Genomic DNA, 17,788 nt, shown 5'->3' with positions numbered 1-17,788 from the left:
AATGCGGTCAATTCGGCCGTTCATCTTGGCACAGACGGCTCGGATTTAATTCGAGCTCCTACAAATTTTAACCGTCCATTGTTTAGATGAAAATTTAAGCTGTCTATTGCCGAGATGGACGGCCGGAATAACCGCACTACATGTGTAGTGCAGGAGTGCACTACAGTCCGTCTCATGCATGCAACTTTCTCTTTGGCCAAGAGTTCCTATCGAGCAAAAAATGAAGAGTGGAATTGGTCCTAAAATTGCCAAATTTTTTCCCCTAGCTTTTAAATGAAAGAGTGCGTCTTATTTAAATTAGTCGATGATATGACGAAAGACATCAAATCCTGAAAATGTGAACGAGACCGAATTTCATAATATGGATCGGTTTGATTCGGTTCGTGACTACGGTAGATTTATGCTATGGCAAAAACAACTTTTGGCCATTTGGCAATAAATCTCAAATCATCCTAAAATTAAAACGATATGTCTTTGTCTACCAAATTCAATACAAGTGTCCCACTATTTAAGGATAAGTCAACCAATAATGAAAAGGATATTACGGGGGAATTTGATACCCGTCCTTTATAAATTCCATCACAAAATAATCTTACCTTATAAGACATTCTGATCGCCAAAAAAAACAAAAGGAGACTTGCAAATTATGAGACAGAGGTATTTGTCAAGTGGAAGGACCAAAAGATATTTTAATCAACAATATCTAAAAATAATTGTGAATCTAAAAGAGGTGCTGATGCACATTTAATTTTAATAATAACCAAGGGCAACATGGTAAAAATCTAATTCAAACACTACGATCTATTGTAAGATCTATTCTGCACATTTTTCTCAAACACTCCGCAAATCATAACTTATTTCCTAACCGCAATACAAAAATCCCGAACTCACAATTTTAAAATGCATAATGGGAAGAGAGAGAGACAAAAAAAAAAAAAAAAAAAGGGCTCCAATATATGGGCACATATACTCCTATGAACTCGGCTTTCCTTCTGTGACCAACCAAGGACACATAAGAGCATCAGCAATGGAATAAGCAAATGTGAATAATCAAAACATGCCACATCAGATTTTGATTATCCATTTAGAGGTTGGTAAAGTTAACAATGTCAAATTCCACATTGGTTATTTTTTGTCCATAATCAAAACCAATGGGCCCTTCAAACTTTTTCCCTTCATTTTACGCATATTTTTTGAAAAAACGGTTTTTGAAGGAAAAAAACGGTTTATGTTAGAAACAGTTCCAAAAAAAAAGTTTTTCGAAACAAAAAACAGTTTTTCAAAAAACTCACTTTGTTCACTTAAAAACTATAAATACAATTTTGAGAAATTTTGAAAGAATTGTATTTACACAAATAATTTTGAAATTTTAAAAACTATAAATACAGTTTTTTAAAAACAGATTTTGTGTAAAAAAAATAGTTTTGAAATTTCAAAAACAGTTTTTTGAAAAACACACTTTATTTACTTACAATTTTTAAAATTTTTGAAAAAATTGTATTTTGTAAAAAAAAAAAGTTTCTGAAAAAAAAAGCAGAAAAATAATCTGAAAGTTACAGTTTTTTAAAATTATTTTTTGAAAACATTGGTGAGAGAGAGAATATTTTTGTGTAATGTTGGTGTACTTGATTGAGAGATAAAATTTGGTTATTGACAAAATATTGCTAGTTTTGATTATTGAATAGCCAAAATTTAATGAGTTGTTAAGGTTTGGTTATTCCAATGTGAATACTTTTTTGATCCAATATTGCTAACTTTAACAATTTTTTATTTTGCTTATTCCACTGTGGATGCTCTAACACCTCTTGATTCGCTCAAGTCCATTTCCTTCAAAGCCCACGCCCTTCCTTGCCTAACAGCAATCTTACCACTTATAGATTTTATAGTACGGAGTAGATTTTAGTTATTTTTATTTTTATTTTTTTATTTGAGATTTTAGTTAGTTACTATAACGGTTGAGATAAGAAAATTGGCACAAATACACAGCGAAATACGTGAGTTGTTTTAGGTAAAGGAAAAACCCAACTCCCTCTTGTAGCACAAATCCCGGCAGCATATGGATCGCCGCCCATCGCCGCCGAACCGTGGCCTTCTCATACCAGGGTATGATGAATATTTGTGTTTTTTTTTTTTTTTCAGGAAAAGATTCCCTTACATATTTTTGAGACTTCCTCGGGAAACGTGTGTGTATTGATTGCTAATCTAGTTGCAATTAGAGCTATGCTACGTGCACAGCAGCTTGTACACAGCAGCTGTGCACAGATCTCATTTTCTTCCGGCTCGGGTCGCATAAAGATGATCGGAGCCGCTCATGTTGTTCTAAATATGTCGTTTAAGGTCTCTGTAAAAAATGAGCTTCGTTCGATATCGTTAGAGGCGTTAACAAAATATCCAAAATCACTTCAGAATTTAGGCCAACCCGAGCCGGGAGAAAATGGGATCTGTGCACAGCTGCTGTGTACAAGCTGCTGTGCACGTAGCTTTTCTGTTGCAATTAATGGTTGTGAAGTCCGACTATTGGTATGGGCAAAAAGTGTACAAATAATGTACCAACGGTGCGTGGAGCTCACTTTCGAGTCCCATTTTTTACAAAAACGCTACTGGTACACAGCTGCTGTGTACAGATTTCATTTGCGCCCGCCTCGGGTCCCGCAAAGATGATCGGAGCAGCTCATTTTGTTCAAAATACGTCGTTTTAAGAGCCTAAATTTTGAAGCAAAGTTGGATGATTCGTAAATACCCTTCCCGATATTGGATTGAGGTGATTTTTTCAGGGACCTTAAACGACGTATTTTGAACAAAATGAGCGGCTTCGATCATCTTTGCGGGACCCGAGGCGGGCGCAAAGGAGCTGCTGTACCAGTAGCACTACTCCATTTTTTATGAACGATGCTACTCACACATATAAATAGGTACATATTTTACACAGATTTTTGTGGGGTCCACATCGGATCCCATACAAACAATCCGAGCCGTTCATTAAATGTTAAATATTTTTTCAAGGGCTTCCGCAAAAAATCAGCCAAATTTTATACCTATAGATGCTCGATCCAATCATCAAATTTTTCATTTTGATTTCCGGATAATGAATAGTTAGATGATTGGATCAAGCATTTATTGATATTGGATTGAGGTGATTTTTTGTGGGAGCCCTTGAAAAAATGTTTTACATTTAATGAACGAGTCAGATCGTTTGTATGGGATCCGAGGCGGGCCCCACAAAAAATCTGTGTAGAATATGTACTCTATTTATATGTGTGCTTAGACTTTTCGATTTTTTATCCCTAGAAAGTTTTGGGTGAATTTTGAGGCTCGTTGTGAGACCAACTTTGTTCACCCTCGCCAAAGTGTGCTCTATGTATTAGATTGTTAACCACCGACTCATCTAAAAGCTTAAGCTGTTAGAGAGAGGGACAATTTTATTATTTATATTCTCAACATGCCCCCTCACGTGTAGCCAAACTCTCTTCCATAAGCGGGCTAAACACGTGTAAATTTTAATCATTAGGTAGGCGATGAGGGGCGGTGAGGTTCGAACACAAGATCTATTGCCTGCTCTGATACCATATTAGATTGTTAATCACCGACTCATCTAAAAGCTTAAGCTGTTAGAGAGAGAGACAATTTTATTATTTATATTCTCAACACGATACATGTCCCACTGTGATAATTAGAATTGTCTGTATTGTTGAGTATTATTTGTTAGAAGAACATGCAAAAATTTAGTTCAATAAGATATTGATAAGTTCTGGATCTCAAAATTTAATCTCTTACTTCAAAGTTATTGACTTGAGAATAGATTTTTTTAGATTAAGCACTTACCCATATCTGATTGAGCAAAAATTTTACACTGTCTCCTAATGAATGAGAATCTAGAAGGTATAAGCGGTTTCGATTATTAAAGTAGAACTCGGAAGGAGCATGCCCTCGCAAGGGTAAATATAATTCTTGTCAAGTAGAGGGCTTTTGGGTCCTAGCACAACATGTCCGTTCCAAAAATGATTATCCCGTCTGCAAACAAGAACTTACAAATAATGTAGTTTTGTCAAAAATAAAAAAATAAACTTTTTGCTGCTAGTTACTAGTCCTACATATTGGGGTGCAATACGACAAAACTCGTTGTAAGTCTCTAATTGATCTTCTCATGGGAATATCCAAAGTCCAATCTCTACACTTGTACAGTGATATACCAGAGGTATGCTTCCTTAATTCTACGTACTTCCCTTTTTTGCAGTTTGTCCTGTTAAACATTTCCTGGTATTCTCAAATATGTGACCAAGTAGAATGTTGTTGTGTGAAGGCTGTTCTCAAGCTTGATTCTGAGCTGCCAATGTTTCATAATTTGACTTCCTTGGTACTTGGTGCGGGCTATGTTTTACGGAAATGGTGGTTGCAATTTCTAGAGAAGTCGCCGTGTCTAGAAAGTCTTGTTTTCAAAGAGGTGTGTGGACCGGAGAAACTTCCTTTGCAAAACTTTCAATCGTATGGAAACTCGTATTAACTCGTGACCTCCCTGATCTATATTATCTAACAGGGAGATTGGATTGATGAATCAAATGGATATGGATGGGATGAGGACGTGGACGAGGATGAGGACAACAACAAATACAATGTTCCTTCTTGTTTACTCTTGAACCTCAAGGAAATCAAGTTTGTAGACATTGAAGCGAATGCCGTGGATCTGAGAATGGTGGAGTATTTTCTCAAGAATGCTGGAGTTTTGGAGAAGCTGACAATAGAAATTTTCAATAGTATTGACGATGGATCGGAGGACGTTGCAGAACAACAGTTGGAGGTTGCAAGAAGCCTTTTGATGTTACCAAGGAGCTCAAGGACATGTCAGATTGAATTTTCGTCTCCGTGGTGAGCAATATCGTTAGCTTCCCGTCCGATTAAGTAGGCCCGTTGTCATTGGTTTCCTAGTGGTTTTTTTTATGTCTGGCAGTTTGAACTTGTGTTTCGTTGTCGGTAGCCATACATTGTTGGGATACGTTAGTTTCAACTGATCTGCTATATTCTGCACTGTTAGTTTTGGATCTATGGATCTCTTATCTATGGATAGCAAGAAATAGGAATACTGGTGTGGCACTTAATTTTTCAACCAACTTCAATGGTTCATTGAAAATTTATACTGTCTTTTTACTTATCTGACGAACATAAACCTATGACCTTTCCCAAATCACTATTCGATCTCGATTGAAGCATTCTACCGGTAGTAACGAACTTTTGATGTCACCAAGGGTCTCATATGGACTAGTGTTAGTCGTGAATACGTCGGGTGAGTGATTCGTGCAAGTTCCGTTATATCGCAACTTTTACCAGCTGATGACTTGCATGATTCTGTTTGACGGAGTTTAATATGGAGTAACATCAATGACTAAGTAAATTTACCTTGGAGTACCATCAATGACTAGTAAATTTGGAGCTGAAGTGATAACCACGACTTGAATGTTTAACAGGAAATTTACTTTTCACTTTCTTGTTTGTTTGTTTGCTAGAATCAAAATGTAACCCAGGTAGGCGGTTGCCAAAAATTATTTCTGTTGCCCCATCGTGGAGGTTGTCCAAGCCCGAGGTCTTGTGGGGCTTATCCTGGGACCGGCTCTGCAAGTTGCGCATTCTTCCAACAAAAAAACCATGCAAATTTTTTTCAACCAAGTTGTCAATAAAGGAGGGGGAAAAAACGTGTATGTTTACTTCCGTGAACGTTGTTGCTACGGTCCAAGAAGTCGTACAATATAAGAACCGACAAAGAAACGGATGTTAAAAAGAATCATAGTCCAACAAAACAAGTTGATTGAATGACTGGGAAAATGTCGCACCTTGGAGCTAGGAAGGCATTGGCAATTCTTTAATGAAATTAATTAGGAGAAAAATGAATCCAATTATAATCTTTGACTAGTTGGATTAATAGATCGTCCGACTGAGAATGGGTTTTGGTCAGTAGAAGGGACTACTTTATCTCCCCCGGAAGAAGAATAGCCCTGCTCTCTAGCTGACCACTAGTGCCAAATGTCATTTTAGAGTTTTATCAACAGATGAAAATAACGAGTCCACGGCTTCATACGTATGCGTTCTCATGTCATTTCGTCTTGATCAAGAATTTCGCTAGCATCATTTGTTAATCCGTGCAATTCGAGGACATTGTCAAGCAAGAAATCGTGATTTGGCATCATTTTTTTCTTCATTTTCGTCATCAACACATATCGAATTTTTTTTTATATTAATAGTAACTTACGGTTGAGAGTACAATTTGAAAACACCCCACATATTTTGACCGAAAACCATTTATACCTCAAAATGTGAATACTATATGAAGACGGGCGAATTATTCTATTTTTCAAAACACATTTTCTTGGATGCTTACTATAAGACTACATTATTAAATGGAAATCTTATTGACAGACTTTCAAATACATAGAGAAGTACATTTATTAATTAGGCAGCAATCATGTTTGAGAATCAAATAACATCCATTGTCATAGAAAGATGTGAGTTTCATTGGGAGAAACTATTTGAAAATATTCGTTTAAGCCGGCGGACAGATTTATTCTTCTGTGTTAGCAATTACAATAACGTCAATTTGAAACCCCGATCGGGGGAGGTAAGCGAGGTAATAAAGATTTTCTAGCTATAAAATCCCAATTATGGTTGTTTGCATGAAAATATCAACAACTTAAGAAGTACCCCTCACCAATGGCTGCCAACGTACATCTTACTCCGTGGCTTCTCTTAATCAGCCTTGCATTTTCTCAGCTTATTAGCTGCAGTGGGGCATCTAAGGGTGATCAAAAGGCATATATATCCCTACTTTATATGACATGGTTTTAATGTTCCATTCAAGGTTCAATAACTTGTGGATTTTTTGACGTTACATCTTGGCATGAAAAGGGCTTTGCCGATATCATTTACTTATTCTTGCTGAAAACTTTTCTAGGCCTTGTTGGCATGTACTAGCATTCTTCTATACACATTTTCTTTTGATAAACAAAAATTCCCATATATGTTTGGAGTCTAGCGTGGCAGTAGCATCATCTTGACCGACGGAAGACGCCCAATCAGAGTGAAGGTGGATCTCACCAAATGGATGCGATGAGGACTACACAATATTCACATTACGTTTCAAGAAAAAGATATATATAGTTTTGAGGGACTATGAACCTAATAAATATATAAGCAACCCACCAGTTGTATTCACCTTAACAAATTTCTTTGTTTTTTTAGTAGTCTAAGCACCTCTAGTTGCATATTCTCCTTAACAACTTCCTTTTTCTTCGCTAAGTAGACTAGCTTCAATTGCTAAGTGTTTTCAAACTTGCATAATGGATCTATTTATCATAAAGAGATAGTCGTTCTTCGCGTTCCTGACCCTGCTTCACCTTAGTGATTACTATTATCTACGTCTACAGACTTACATTGTCTACATGGGTGACCGCCCAAGCGTTGATTTTTCGGCATCATCCATCCACAAAAGCATGCTGGAACAAGTTGTAGGCAGGTAAAATCTCTTCTTTTCTTTCCTGCCAGTTGAAAGATAAAAAAGCAGAGAGAATAGTAACTCGTTAAAATGCAGTTTGTTATTTATGACCAAATGAAACTTTATATCACAGCAGTAGGGCATCAGAATCTTTACTCCACAGCTACGAGAGGAGCTTCAATGGGTTTGTAGCAAAACTGACAGAAGAAGAGATGAAGAAAATAGCTAGTAAGCGAATAACAATCAAGAAATGATACCTTGAATTACAAAAAAGCAGTCTCCATTTCAATCTGATGAGATTTCGATGTTCAGGCATGGAGAGTGTAGTCTCTGTGTTCCCAAACGAAAGGAAGACGCTGCACACAACGAGGTCATGGGATTTCCTCAAGAAGTCACGAGAGCAACGGGGCTGGAAAGCAACGTTATAGCGGGGGTGCTCGATACCGGGATCTGGCCTGAATCTGAAAGCTTCAACGACGAAGGGCTTGGTCCCATTCCCAGGAAATGGAAGGGGACTTGCCAATCCCAATCTAATTTCACTTGCTACAAGTAAAACTTCCAATTTAGAAAATTACTATGCAGTACAGACACCAAAGCAGGGCACTGGCTCTTTTGTCACCGAAATCATTGTCCTTTCATTCCCAATGCACCCGCAGGTTAATCCTGAAATACACATATCTCGAATTACGATCAAACATATGAGTGCATCAGGGGGTAGGGAGTGATTTTTGAGGTAAAATCCATGCCCATGCGACAATAATCACGTTAAATGGGATCTTGTGTCCCCGAAATCTGTCCTCATAATCTTGGGATCTTCTTCTGTCAGCATTGAGGTATACAACACGGTAATTTGGGGAACAGAGAACCCGTGTCCTCCTTACTACCTTCTCTGAATCGTTCCATGTAACCGTGCAAATGAAAATTGCAAAACTTTGCAGTAAAATCATAGGAGCGCGGAACTATCAGGCCGGAGATTCACAGGGCCACGGCACCCATACCGCTTCTACAGCTGCAGGGCGAGTAGTCAGCAATGCCAGCTTATTAGGTCTTGGAGTGGGAACAGCCCGCGGGGGGGTTCCATCTGCCCGAATCGCGGTGTACAAGATTTGTTGGTCCAAGGGTTGTACGGATGCTGACATTCTTGCTACATTTGATGATGCCATAGCAGATGGGGTGGATATAATCTCTCTTCCGGTTGGGGGTTTCACTAGGGACTACTTTAAAGATTCAATAGCCATCGGAGCTTTCCATTCTATGAAGAATGGCATACTCACATCCAACTCAGCCGGCAATAGTGGCCCTGGTGCCAAAAGTATCTCAAATGTCTCACCTTGGTCTCTCACCGTTGCTGCTAGCACCATCGACAGAAAGTTCGTCACCAAGGTGCAGCTAGGTAACAATGAGGTCTACGAGGCGAGCAAGCCCATCCTCTTCTTGTCTGCGCAACTATGCAAAACAACATTCTTTCTTACACAAAAACTAGTAACCACAGAATAGTAAACAGAACACTTCTTACATGGGAGAACCCCATAAACGTGCAACAATGCGAGTCTCACCTCACGAAATGTTCTGTAAGGCATCAACTTGCATTATATCCTGTCATTCAGAACTCGTAACCCAAGTCCTGGAGTTGTACAAAATCATAGTCCTTCCGGGCAAATCAGTTCCTCCAAACATTTCGAAGAAAATCATTTCCTGAAATGCTCAAAAGTCCGAGAATAGCCCCAACAAAGAGGAATTTCCTGATTAGCTTTTGCACAAACTAAATGAAAATTTTCAACCCACCCACCCAAAACCCTTCAACTACGGCTACTGTGGGAATGGTGCGGTCGCATCTGTCAGGTCAAGGTGTGAAGATTTCTTGGCGGCTTTTTTTCTGCAGACCTATAATGTTTGTATCACGAACATGTTGGACCAAATTTCATGTCTTGTTTTTGTTTTACCTCTGTGCTTTATTCACAGCCCTAATATTCTTTAAACACATGCAGGGTGTGTCGATAAACACCTTCACCCTCAACCAAAGCATGTATCCTCTAGTTTATGGTGGCGACGTACCGAACACTAAACCAGGTTCCGATGGATCCAGATCTAGGTAAACAGATATCATATAACAAAACCTCTTTTTTTGAAGGATGCAACTTTTTTTTTTTACATCTCATGGGCTTTTTTTTTCATTCCTATCAAATCCAGGTTCTGCGTCTTGGGCTCATCGGACAAGAATTTGGTGAAGGGTTAACTCATTTTGTGTGATCACCTAACTGCAACAGAACCATTCAATGCAGGTGCAATTGGTGTCATAATGCAAGGTGAAGGATTCCAAGATCTTGCCTACTCCTATCCCTTATCTGCATCCTACATGGGGTTGACGGATGGCACGCGATTTCTCTCTACATCAATGCAACTAGGTATATATATCCGGGCCGGAGTTTTAATCGTTGAGAGTTCATATCCCACTCCTACCAACGAAAATACAAAAACGCGCACAACAAAAAATGGAAATACCATAAATGATGTGACATAGGCATTTAGCTAAAACTTTGCATTCACGGTAGGTGAGAATCTACAATTGATCAATAAAGATTAGTGTGAGATGAGAAAAAAAAAAAACCTCCAAACTCCATTACTCAAGCTTTTTCCTTAATTGAGCCCCAAACTACTAAGCCTTGTTGCTCAAAGGTATTCTCACTCTCAAATTCATCTCTATTTTTCCTTCTAAATCTCCAATTCTCACTCCTCCTGGGGTCCCAATTGATTAAAACCCTAAGTATTGTATATTCTGAGTGGATTCCAGACGAAAAACCTATATCCAAGTACATGCAAAGAGGAATAACAAAATGATATTCTATAGTACTAAACTTTGACAAACGATTTGTTCATTTATATATGGGGGAAAAAAAAAAAAAAAAAAAACCCCAATCAGGAAATTTTTCTTGAAAAAATGTCTAAAATCCGATACTCTCTAAGCACTCTTCAAGGAATGTGTTCTAAATCAGTGCCACTATTAATGCTTATATGTTATAAGTTTTATAGTAATCCAATGGCGATCATAGTGAAGAATATTGACAGTAAGGACGAATTGGCACCCGTTGTTGCATCGTTTTCATCAAGGGGGCCCAATCCAATAACGGCGGACATACTCAAGGTTAACTAATTAACTAATCGTAAATCCATTCCTTATTTATCCGCAACTAATACATATGTTTAATAATTTAACGTACATCCTTAATTGGATCACTTTTGGGAAATAACTATGGCGCAGCCGGACTTAACAGCGCCAGGAGAGGACATTGTTGCTGCTTGGTCACAGGCTACGACTGTTACAGGAATAGAAGGAGACAAGAGAGTGGTTCCTTACAATATCATTTCAGGCACATCCATGTCGTGCCCACATGTTTCTGGGGCGGCCGCTTATGTGAAGTCGTTTCACCCAACTTGGTCTCCTGCTGCTATTAAGTCTGCTCTTATGACTACTGGTAACTGGAACAAGATGACTCAATTTCTGTACATAAAATTTAGGGTAAACTGCGCTGACACCAACTGAATCCTTCTTTAGCCATCTTGATTGGAAACCAAAAAACAAAACAAAACCAAAAAGATGCCTAAAAGAAAAATCTTAACGGGAATATAGAGATGTGATCTGGAGTTCTTATAATATCCATTTTTGGATGAAGTGAAATAGAATAATGATTGCTGAATTAGTTACATTCTTGAATCTGAATAGGAAACAAAACCCAAAGGTCCCTCATAGACATAAAGAAATTTTCTAGCCCATGGACAGTTTAGTTAATACAAGTGTATAACCAAAAACCCCAACTTTAAAACACAATTCTAGAGCCGTTGGGATGCTACTCATACGATAGCAGATAAGGTTTGCGATGGTAGAAGTCATGGACTCATGATAAAAGGTCCCAATCATGGAGGAGACGCAACTTTACAAACTATTCGTAGAAATGGTGTAGGATTATCTATTATGTCCAACAAGGGCGGCCCAAGCATTAGGCAATTAAGGCTAGTGCCTAGGGCCTCAAATTTTGAGAGGCTTCACTACATCCATACCATATACTATAAAAGAATGTAGTTACCAAAAATAAAAGGAAGCTCTCCCCTCAACACTCTCTCCTTTATGGAATTTCCTCAATTTTTCAATTTTTTATTCATTATTCTACACTTTTACGAAATGTAAAATGTATAGAACTTTATTTTGCTCAAAAAGTAAACTAAGTTCAAGCAATAACATAACAAATACTAGATTTTCTTTTGCATAAAACCTATCTTCTTTCATTTTATCTTGCTTTTTTATTGTTGTAGAATTTTCCTAATTTTTTTGCGAGAAAATGGAGTAAATTTTAAGAGTCCCCATTGATACACAAGACAATAGGAAAAAAGTTCTCATTGATGTTTTTTTTCCGTCCCTGTACATTGAACGGGCAAGACGCTAGTATGTGTATGTATGATTGTACATTTCACGCTTTTACTTTCCCAAAACTATTAAATAAAAAGGCCTCATTTATGTTCCGTTCAGTTGTCGGGAATGTTGTGTAAGAAATTGGTTCCCAGGAAAAGTAAAGTGAAGTGAGGTGAAGTAAAGGAAAATGAAATTCATTTTCGTTTGAGTGTTCTATAGACAAGAAATCTTGCAGAAAAAACAAGAATTCCTTCCTTTTGGCAAAACCTACTTTGTAGGAAAGTGTTTCCCAGGGAGAAGGTTGTTAAACAAATGAGCTTTTCGTCCAAATTGATCGTTCTATAAGATTACTCTCTCATATTACACATTCTTTTGTAAAATACTAAAATTGTAAATGCTAGAGAGAGTAATGAACCTGACTACAAGCACCAACGAGTGCACCCGATGGTGCACACCCCGGTCCTTGGGACTCACTCTGGGTTCCACACGGATAATTCGAGCCGTTTAATAATTTTAAAATAATTTTCCCCACGTATAAAATCAGCTCAATCCCATATATGTAGGTGTTTGACGCCTTGATCCAACCATTTAGTTTTTAATTCAATCCTTGATCAAACTATCTAGTTTTTAATTCAGTACTAAGATTGGGCCACCCTGATGTTCAATACATGCATAAACGGGTTTTGGATACACTTTTCTGCGGAATTGTATTCTAAAGTTTTGTTTAGGAAGCGGATCCTCCCCGGTACATATTTTGGACCGGATGAGCCAGTCGAAATCTCAACCGTCCAATCCTAGCATACAGCAAATCAATTGTTCGGACTTGTCGCTAGAAGAATTGAATATTGAATTCTTGGCGCCAAGAATCCTGGAACATATCTGAACTATTGATTTTATCAGGAATGTTTCGTTTTGGACCGGAGAGGATCCGATCCCTTTGTTTAATTTGACTGGCATTACTCTAACAAATTTTCAAATATACCCAATTACCCATCACTTACCCGTTCCTTCCTTGTTCTTCTCCTCAGCTACTCCACTTAACGCATCAAAAAACCCCGACGCCTTCGGCCAAATCGACCCAGTCAAGCCACGAACCCGGGCCTAATCTACGACGCCGGAGAATCCGACTACGTCCAGTTCCTCTGCGGCCAAGGCTACACCGAAGCCTCGCTCCAACGCATAACCGGCTCCAAAACCACCACTTGCACCACATCCACAAACGGCACCACCGTTTGGGACCTCAACTACCCTTCCTTCGCCCTGTCCGGCCCGGTCGGAACCTCCGTGGCCCGGGCGTTCCGCCGGACCGTGACGAACGTGGGGCCGCCCGGTTCGACTTACAGGGCGACCGTGGTGGCTCCACCCGGGCTGGAGGCCGAGGTCGAACGAGCGCGGTGTCGTTTCAGGCGGTGAGGCAGAGGCAGGCGTTCGTGTTGAAGGTGAGTGGAGTGGTGGGCAGGGGACTGGCGTCGGGTTATTTGGTTTGGGATGATGGGGTGAGTCAGGTGAGGAGTCCCATTGTTGCGCATTCTTCGGCTTAAGTAGTTTTGGGTTCTTCGGCTTAAGTAGTTTTGGGTTCATCAGGCCATCGGTTCGAATCTCTCCAGCCGTACATGGGTTTTCTCTCCTAAGGGTTTTCCTTTCTTTCTCTGTTATGACAGGCTTAGTTGAGTTGTTAGATTTGATTATCTCGTAAATTTTTATACTCTTTTCGTCCTAAAATGGATGACAATTTTTGAAATTCGTGTCATTTTTCATCGCTTATATCTTTCAATTTATAATATTTTTCATGAGTTTGAAAACTTTGTATAATAGAACTAATCAAGAACTATCAAACAAAATCCATATTGCATATATTTTGAGATCCATATTGAAAGATATAAGTAATTGAAATTGGCACATATATCAAAAATTGACATCCAATTTGGGACGGAGGGAGTAATTAATTTAGTGTTTCGGGTTTGTACTTTAAAATTCATATATGATATAGGGTGGATTTGGCTTTAAAAGTCAAATAGTAATTTATTGTCTTTATTCAAAAAAAATTCGCATTTGTTAGTTTTGCGTCAAATTTTTATAACTTATTGATTCGTCTCGATGAGAGGAATCAGAAAAGTATAAAATTTTGATCGAAACTTATAATTTTTTTAAAAAAGACAAAAATAAGTATAAAAAAAATTATCTTTTTGACTTATTTTGTCTATATTAAAAAATTTAGTATGAGTTTTGATCATACTTTTTTACTTTTACGATTGCTTTCGACGTGATGAATCAATAATTTACAAAAGTTTAACGCAAAACAAACAAATATAAAAAAATTGCATAAAGACAAAAAAAAAATTATGACTTTTTAATCTAAACACACCTGTAATTAATCTCTTCTATCGATGGACCCACAAAAAAAAAAGCAAAAGTACATAAAGACCCCCTCAACTTTTTTTTTTCCATGAAAACTCCCTAACGTTTAAAATTGTCCATATAGACCCTCTTAACTATATGAAATGAAAATTTGACTACCTCTATTAACGGAATAAGGGAAAATGATAATTCTACCCCTAAAAAATCGCACACTGATCTCCTCATCTACAAAAATTATCCATGTTGATCCGTTCATCTTAACGGTCTTTTTAACCAAATGGTGTTTATTGGTTAACGGTTATAGTTCATGGGTCTATATGAGTGATTTTAAATGTTATTGGGTCTTTGTAAAAAAAGTGATAGTTGAGGGAATTTCCGTGTACTTTCACTAAAAAAAAATTGCAGTTTTGGTGTATGGTTTTTGAGGGATAATTTTCTTGGAATTGTATTCTCTCGGTCCTTCTCTCGGTCCTTAAGGCATCCGCACCAGACTCTCTATATTTTGGATCAATGTATACCTTAAAAAGTCACTTTATTATTTTAACTACCCACTTTTAAAATAACTACAGGCTCATTATCCTCATTCTCCTCTCAATAAATAATCAAATCCACCTCAATTAAATACTGGGAAGCTTAATTATTCATCCTAGAAGCCTACCATATTTATGATTTCGTCCTCCCATTTACAGCTATTTATGATTCCATCCTCCTCTTAGTTATTATGCCGCTTCTGCCCTTTTTTAGTTGTTTTACCTATTATATCAATTATATATAGAGAGACTTGAATTTGGGAACGAGATCCCAAATCTTTTCGTCCTCGCAAGATTTTCATTTCTTCTGGGAAGCAGTTCTGCGAAATCCTCGCGTTCTCGTCCCGAGATTGTCGTGATTGATATCAATCGACATATCCATCCTAAACGAAAACAATCCATTCGAATTTGGGGCTGCAAGTTTTTGAAAAACCCTAGTCGGTATAAATCCAAACCAGTCGGAGAACCCAATCTCGTCTGTCCTCCATTTTTTCTGAATACCGGTGGTGCCGTAACGGCGAATGAACTCCCTCGTCCTTTCCGAACGAGGTTTTAACCGAAAAAATTCGCGACGGAAAAAATCAATCAAGTCGTACGTGGTCGAAGAAACCGGCGGAGAAGAAGGTGACGAAACCAACATGACCAGATTTCGTAAGTATATCCCTCAAATCCCCTTTTGTTCTTTGGTTGTTTTGTTTGGTTTGTCTAGTTGGAGCTAGGTTACGCTTATAGAACTGATTTGTTTGTGCCCATTGTGCTAAATTTGTTGTTGTGTGTCACAATAAGGCATGAATCACTTGGCTAATTGGCTGTGTTCACTGAGATTGAAGCCGATATTCATCAATTCATGATTTTGTGTTCCTAATTAAGCTTGAAGCCGATATTCATAATTTCATGATTTCGTGTTCCTAATTAAGATTGAAGCCGATATAAAAAAAACAACCTACTATGATATACATTCTTTATCCTTTAGTGTGCGAGTTGCATTCCATGATTTCAATGTTAACAGTAATCTGTTGTTTTAATCGACATGGTAATGTTACCATGTATTGTCGTGGTAATTTAACCATTTAAAGGTTTGAGTATGTGCTTTTTTTAATGATAATTTAACCATGTTCCGTGAAACAAACTACATGGAAGAAATGACTTTTCGTTGTCTGGTTGGCCAATTTGAACAATGAAGAAAACTCGGATCGAAGCTAGATTAGGAGTGGTAATATATCCTAAAATTGTTTATGTCATGTGTTTTTAAAATCGGATCGAAGTTATTTTAGGAATGGTAATGTAACGTTGTAATCGTAATGGTAATTTAACCATGTAATGGTTTGATTATGTAATGTTATTTCTTGTTTTGATGGTAATTCAGCCATGTATGTTGAAACAAGATCAGTGGGAAATATGAATTTTTGTCGTTTGGTTGGCTAACTTGGTTAATGAATAAGGCATGCAAATATGGGGTCAAGTTATCATGTTGTAATGGTCAACCGTGAAGTAAATTTGACAACCTGAATTCATTGTCCAATGATGCTAGTAGGTGATAAATTTGCCATTAGTCAAGACCAGTCTATTTGAAACTAGCCAATAATTATTTGTTAGTGTTTACTTAAACATAGTCACTTTATCATGGTCAGCGTATCATGTCTGGTTGGCCAAAATAATCAATTATTGCTAAAATATTGGATGAACATTTTTGTTGCAAAATAATTGATGAAATCATAAGGCGTTTTCAGTAAGAACGGTTTTGATTTGATCGTTTTACATGAACTGAATACTTCCATGAACAATTTAACTTATTCAAATCGTGCAAAATTTTTGTCAACTGAACATGAAACAATAGGCAATACTAGTTTTGATGGTAAATTATTCATGTTTCATAAATTGTCCAGTATTGAGAGGTCATGAAATGGTCGTGATTAGTCACGAAATATTCCATGCTTCTTCTGAAATAATGGTTTATTTATCATCATCACAGGAGTTACTCCTCGTGATGTGGAAAATGGAGCTAGGTTGAAACAAAGAAAAATGGCTCTCTCGTGATGTGGAAAATGGAGCTAGATTGGAACAAAGAAAAGTGGCTGCAATAGTTGAGGATACACCTTCTTCGAAGATAGTTTAGAGAAGTAGTAAAGGTACAAGAACACAAGAAAATCTTGATATGGAAGGATCCTTCAAGAGACGCACAAGATCTGAGAGTGTAGCACAAGGGGTTAAGGTAAAACATCCTCGTTCGAGGAAACCTCGAGATGAAAATAAGGGAGAAATACGTGAGACAGCGTATCGGGCAAGTCTGGATGTTATTTTGATATTTTGCATGTACCTAACTGGAGTGTCCATTAACTTATGGATGGATACTTTTCAATTGGTATAATCTAATATGTGCATGTGGTTTTGTGTAGTTGTTTCACAACTATTTTGATTGGCATTCAAAATGTATTAATTTGATTGTGGGCATTTGAGATATGGGCATGTATTGGCCAACGTTTCATGGTTAATATGCCACCAAAACTTGTAGGTAACATGGTTAACAATATTCTGCAATGATTGATAATGCTGAAATGTTCATGTACATATTCGATACATGTTGCACGGTGGAATCACCAGAACGATTCATGATGAACAGGGCTTTGGCCATCTGGTTTGTGGAATATAAATGGAACAAGAAATCAGTGGGATTTTCTTTGTTGGAAATTTGAAATTTTGAAAATCCTCATCTCTTCCCCTATTATATCTCACCTAATTCCATAGATGCTTCCATATTCAACCCATCTGTTTCCCACAGATTTAGGAAACAGTTTTTATCCCCCCTATAAATGTGTAAATGTATGTATATTTAATATATGTATATAAAATAGAATAAAGGGTAATAAAGGTAATTTACATATTGCAAGGATGAAAACATAAGCATGAAAAAAAGAGGAATGAATTCTTACATAGCATGAAAAAAGAGGATGAATATTTAAATATTCCTTAAATACTCTCCCTTGCCTCGAAGAAAGAAACAAAAGCAGGAAAAGGAAT

General features: G+C 37.6%; 1 protein-coding gene and 1 pseudogene across 1 annotated transcript; both read left to right on the top strand.

Moving 5' to 3' along the window:
- Positions 1–4,097: 4,097 nt before the first annotated feature.
- LOC131313478 (FBD-associated F-box protein At5g22730-like) lies at positions 4,098–5,118 on the top strand. The gene is made up of 3 exons (XM_058341798.1): positions 4,098–4,195; positions 4,301–4,441; positions 4,535–5,118. The coding sequence occupies exons 1-3, from the start codon at positions 4,145–4,147 to the stop codon at positions 4,865–4,867; spliced, it is 525 nt and encodes a 174-aa protein (XP_058197781.1). The 5' UTR covers positions 4,098–4,144; the 3' UTR covers positions 4,868–5,118.
- A 1,578-nt stretch (positions 5,119–6,696) lies between these two features.
- LOC131314061 (cucumisin-like) lies at positions 6,697–13,434 on the top strand (annotated as a pseudogene).
- The last annotated feature ends 4,354 nt before the right edge of the window (positions 13,435–17,788 follow it).

The sequence above is a fragment of the Rhododendron vialii genome, chromosome 13a, assembly GCF_030253575.1.
Source record: "Rhododendron vialii isolate Sample 1 chromosome 13a, ASM3025357v1".
NCBI classification, from domain to species: Eukaryota; Viridiplantae; Streptophyta; class Magnoliopsida; order Ericales; family Ericaceae; genus Rhododendron; species Rhododendron vialii.
This window is presented reverse-complemented; position numbering and strand designations above follow the sequence as displayed.

Coding starts and splice junctions, on each gene's coding strand:
- LOC131313478 (XM_058341798.1), top strand. CDS start 4,145: ATGGGAATATCCAAAGTCCAATCTCTACACTTGTACAGTGATATACCA. Junction 4,196..4,300: donor TGTACAGTGATATACCAGAG/GTATGCTTCCTT, acceptor TGTTGTGTGAAG/GCTGTTCTCAAGCTTGATTC. Junction 4,442..4,534: donor AAAGTCTTGTTTTCAAAGAG/GTGTGTGGACCG, acceptor ATTATCTAACAG/GGAGATTGGATTGATGAATC.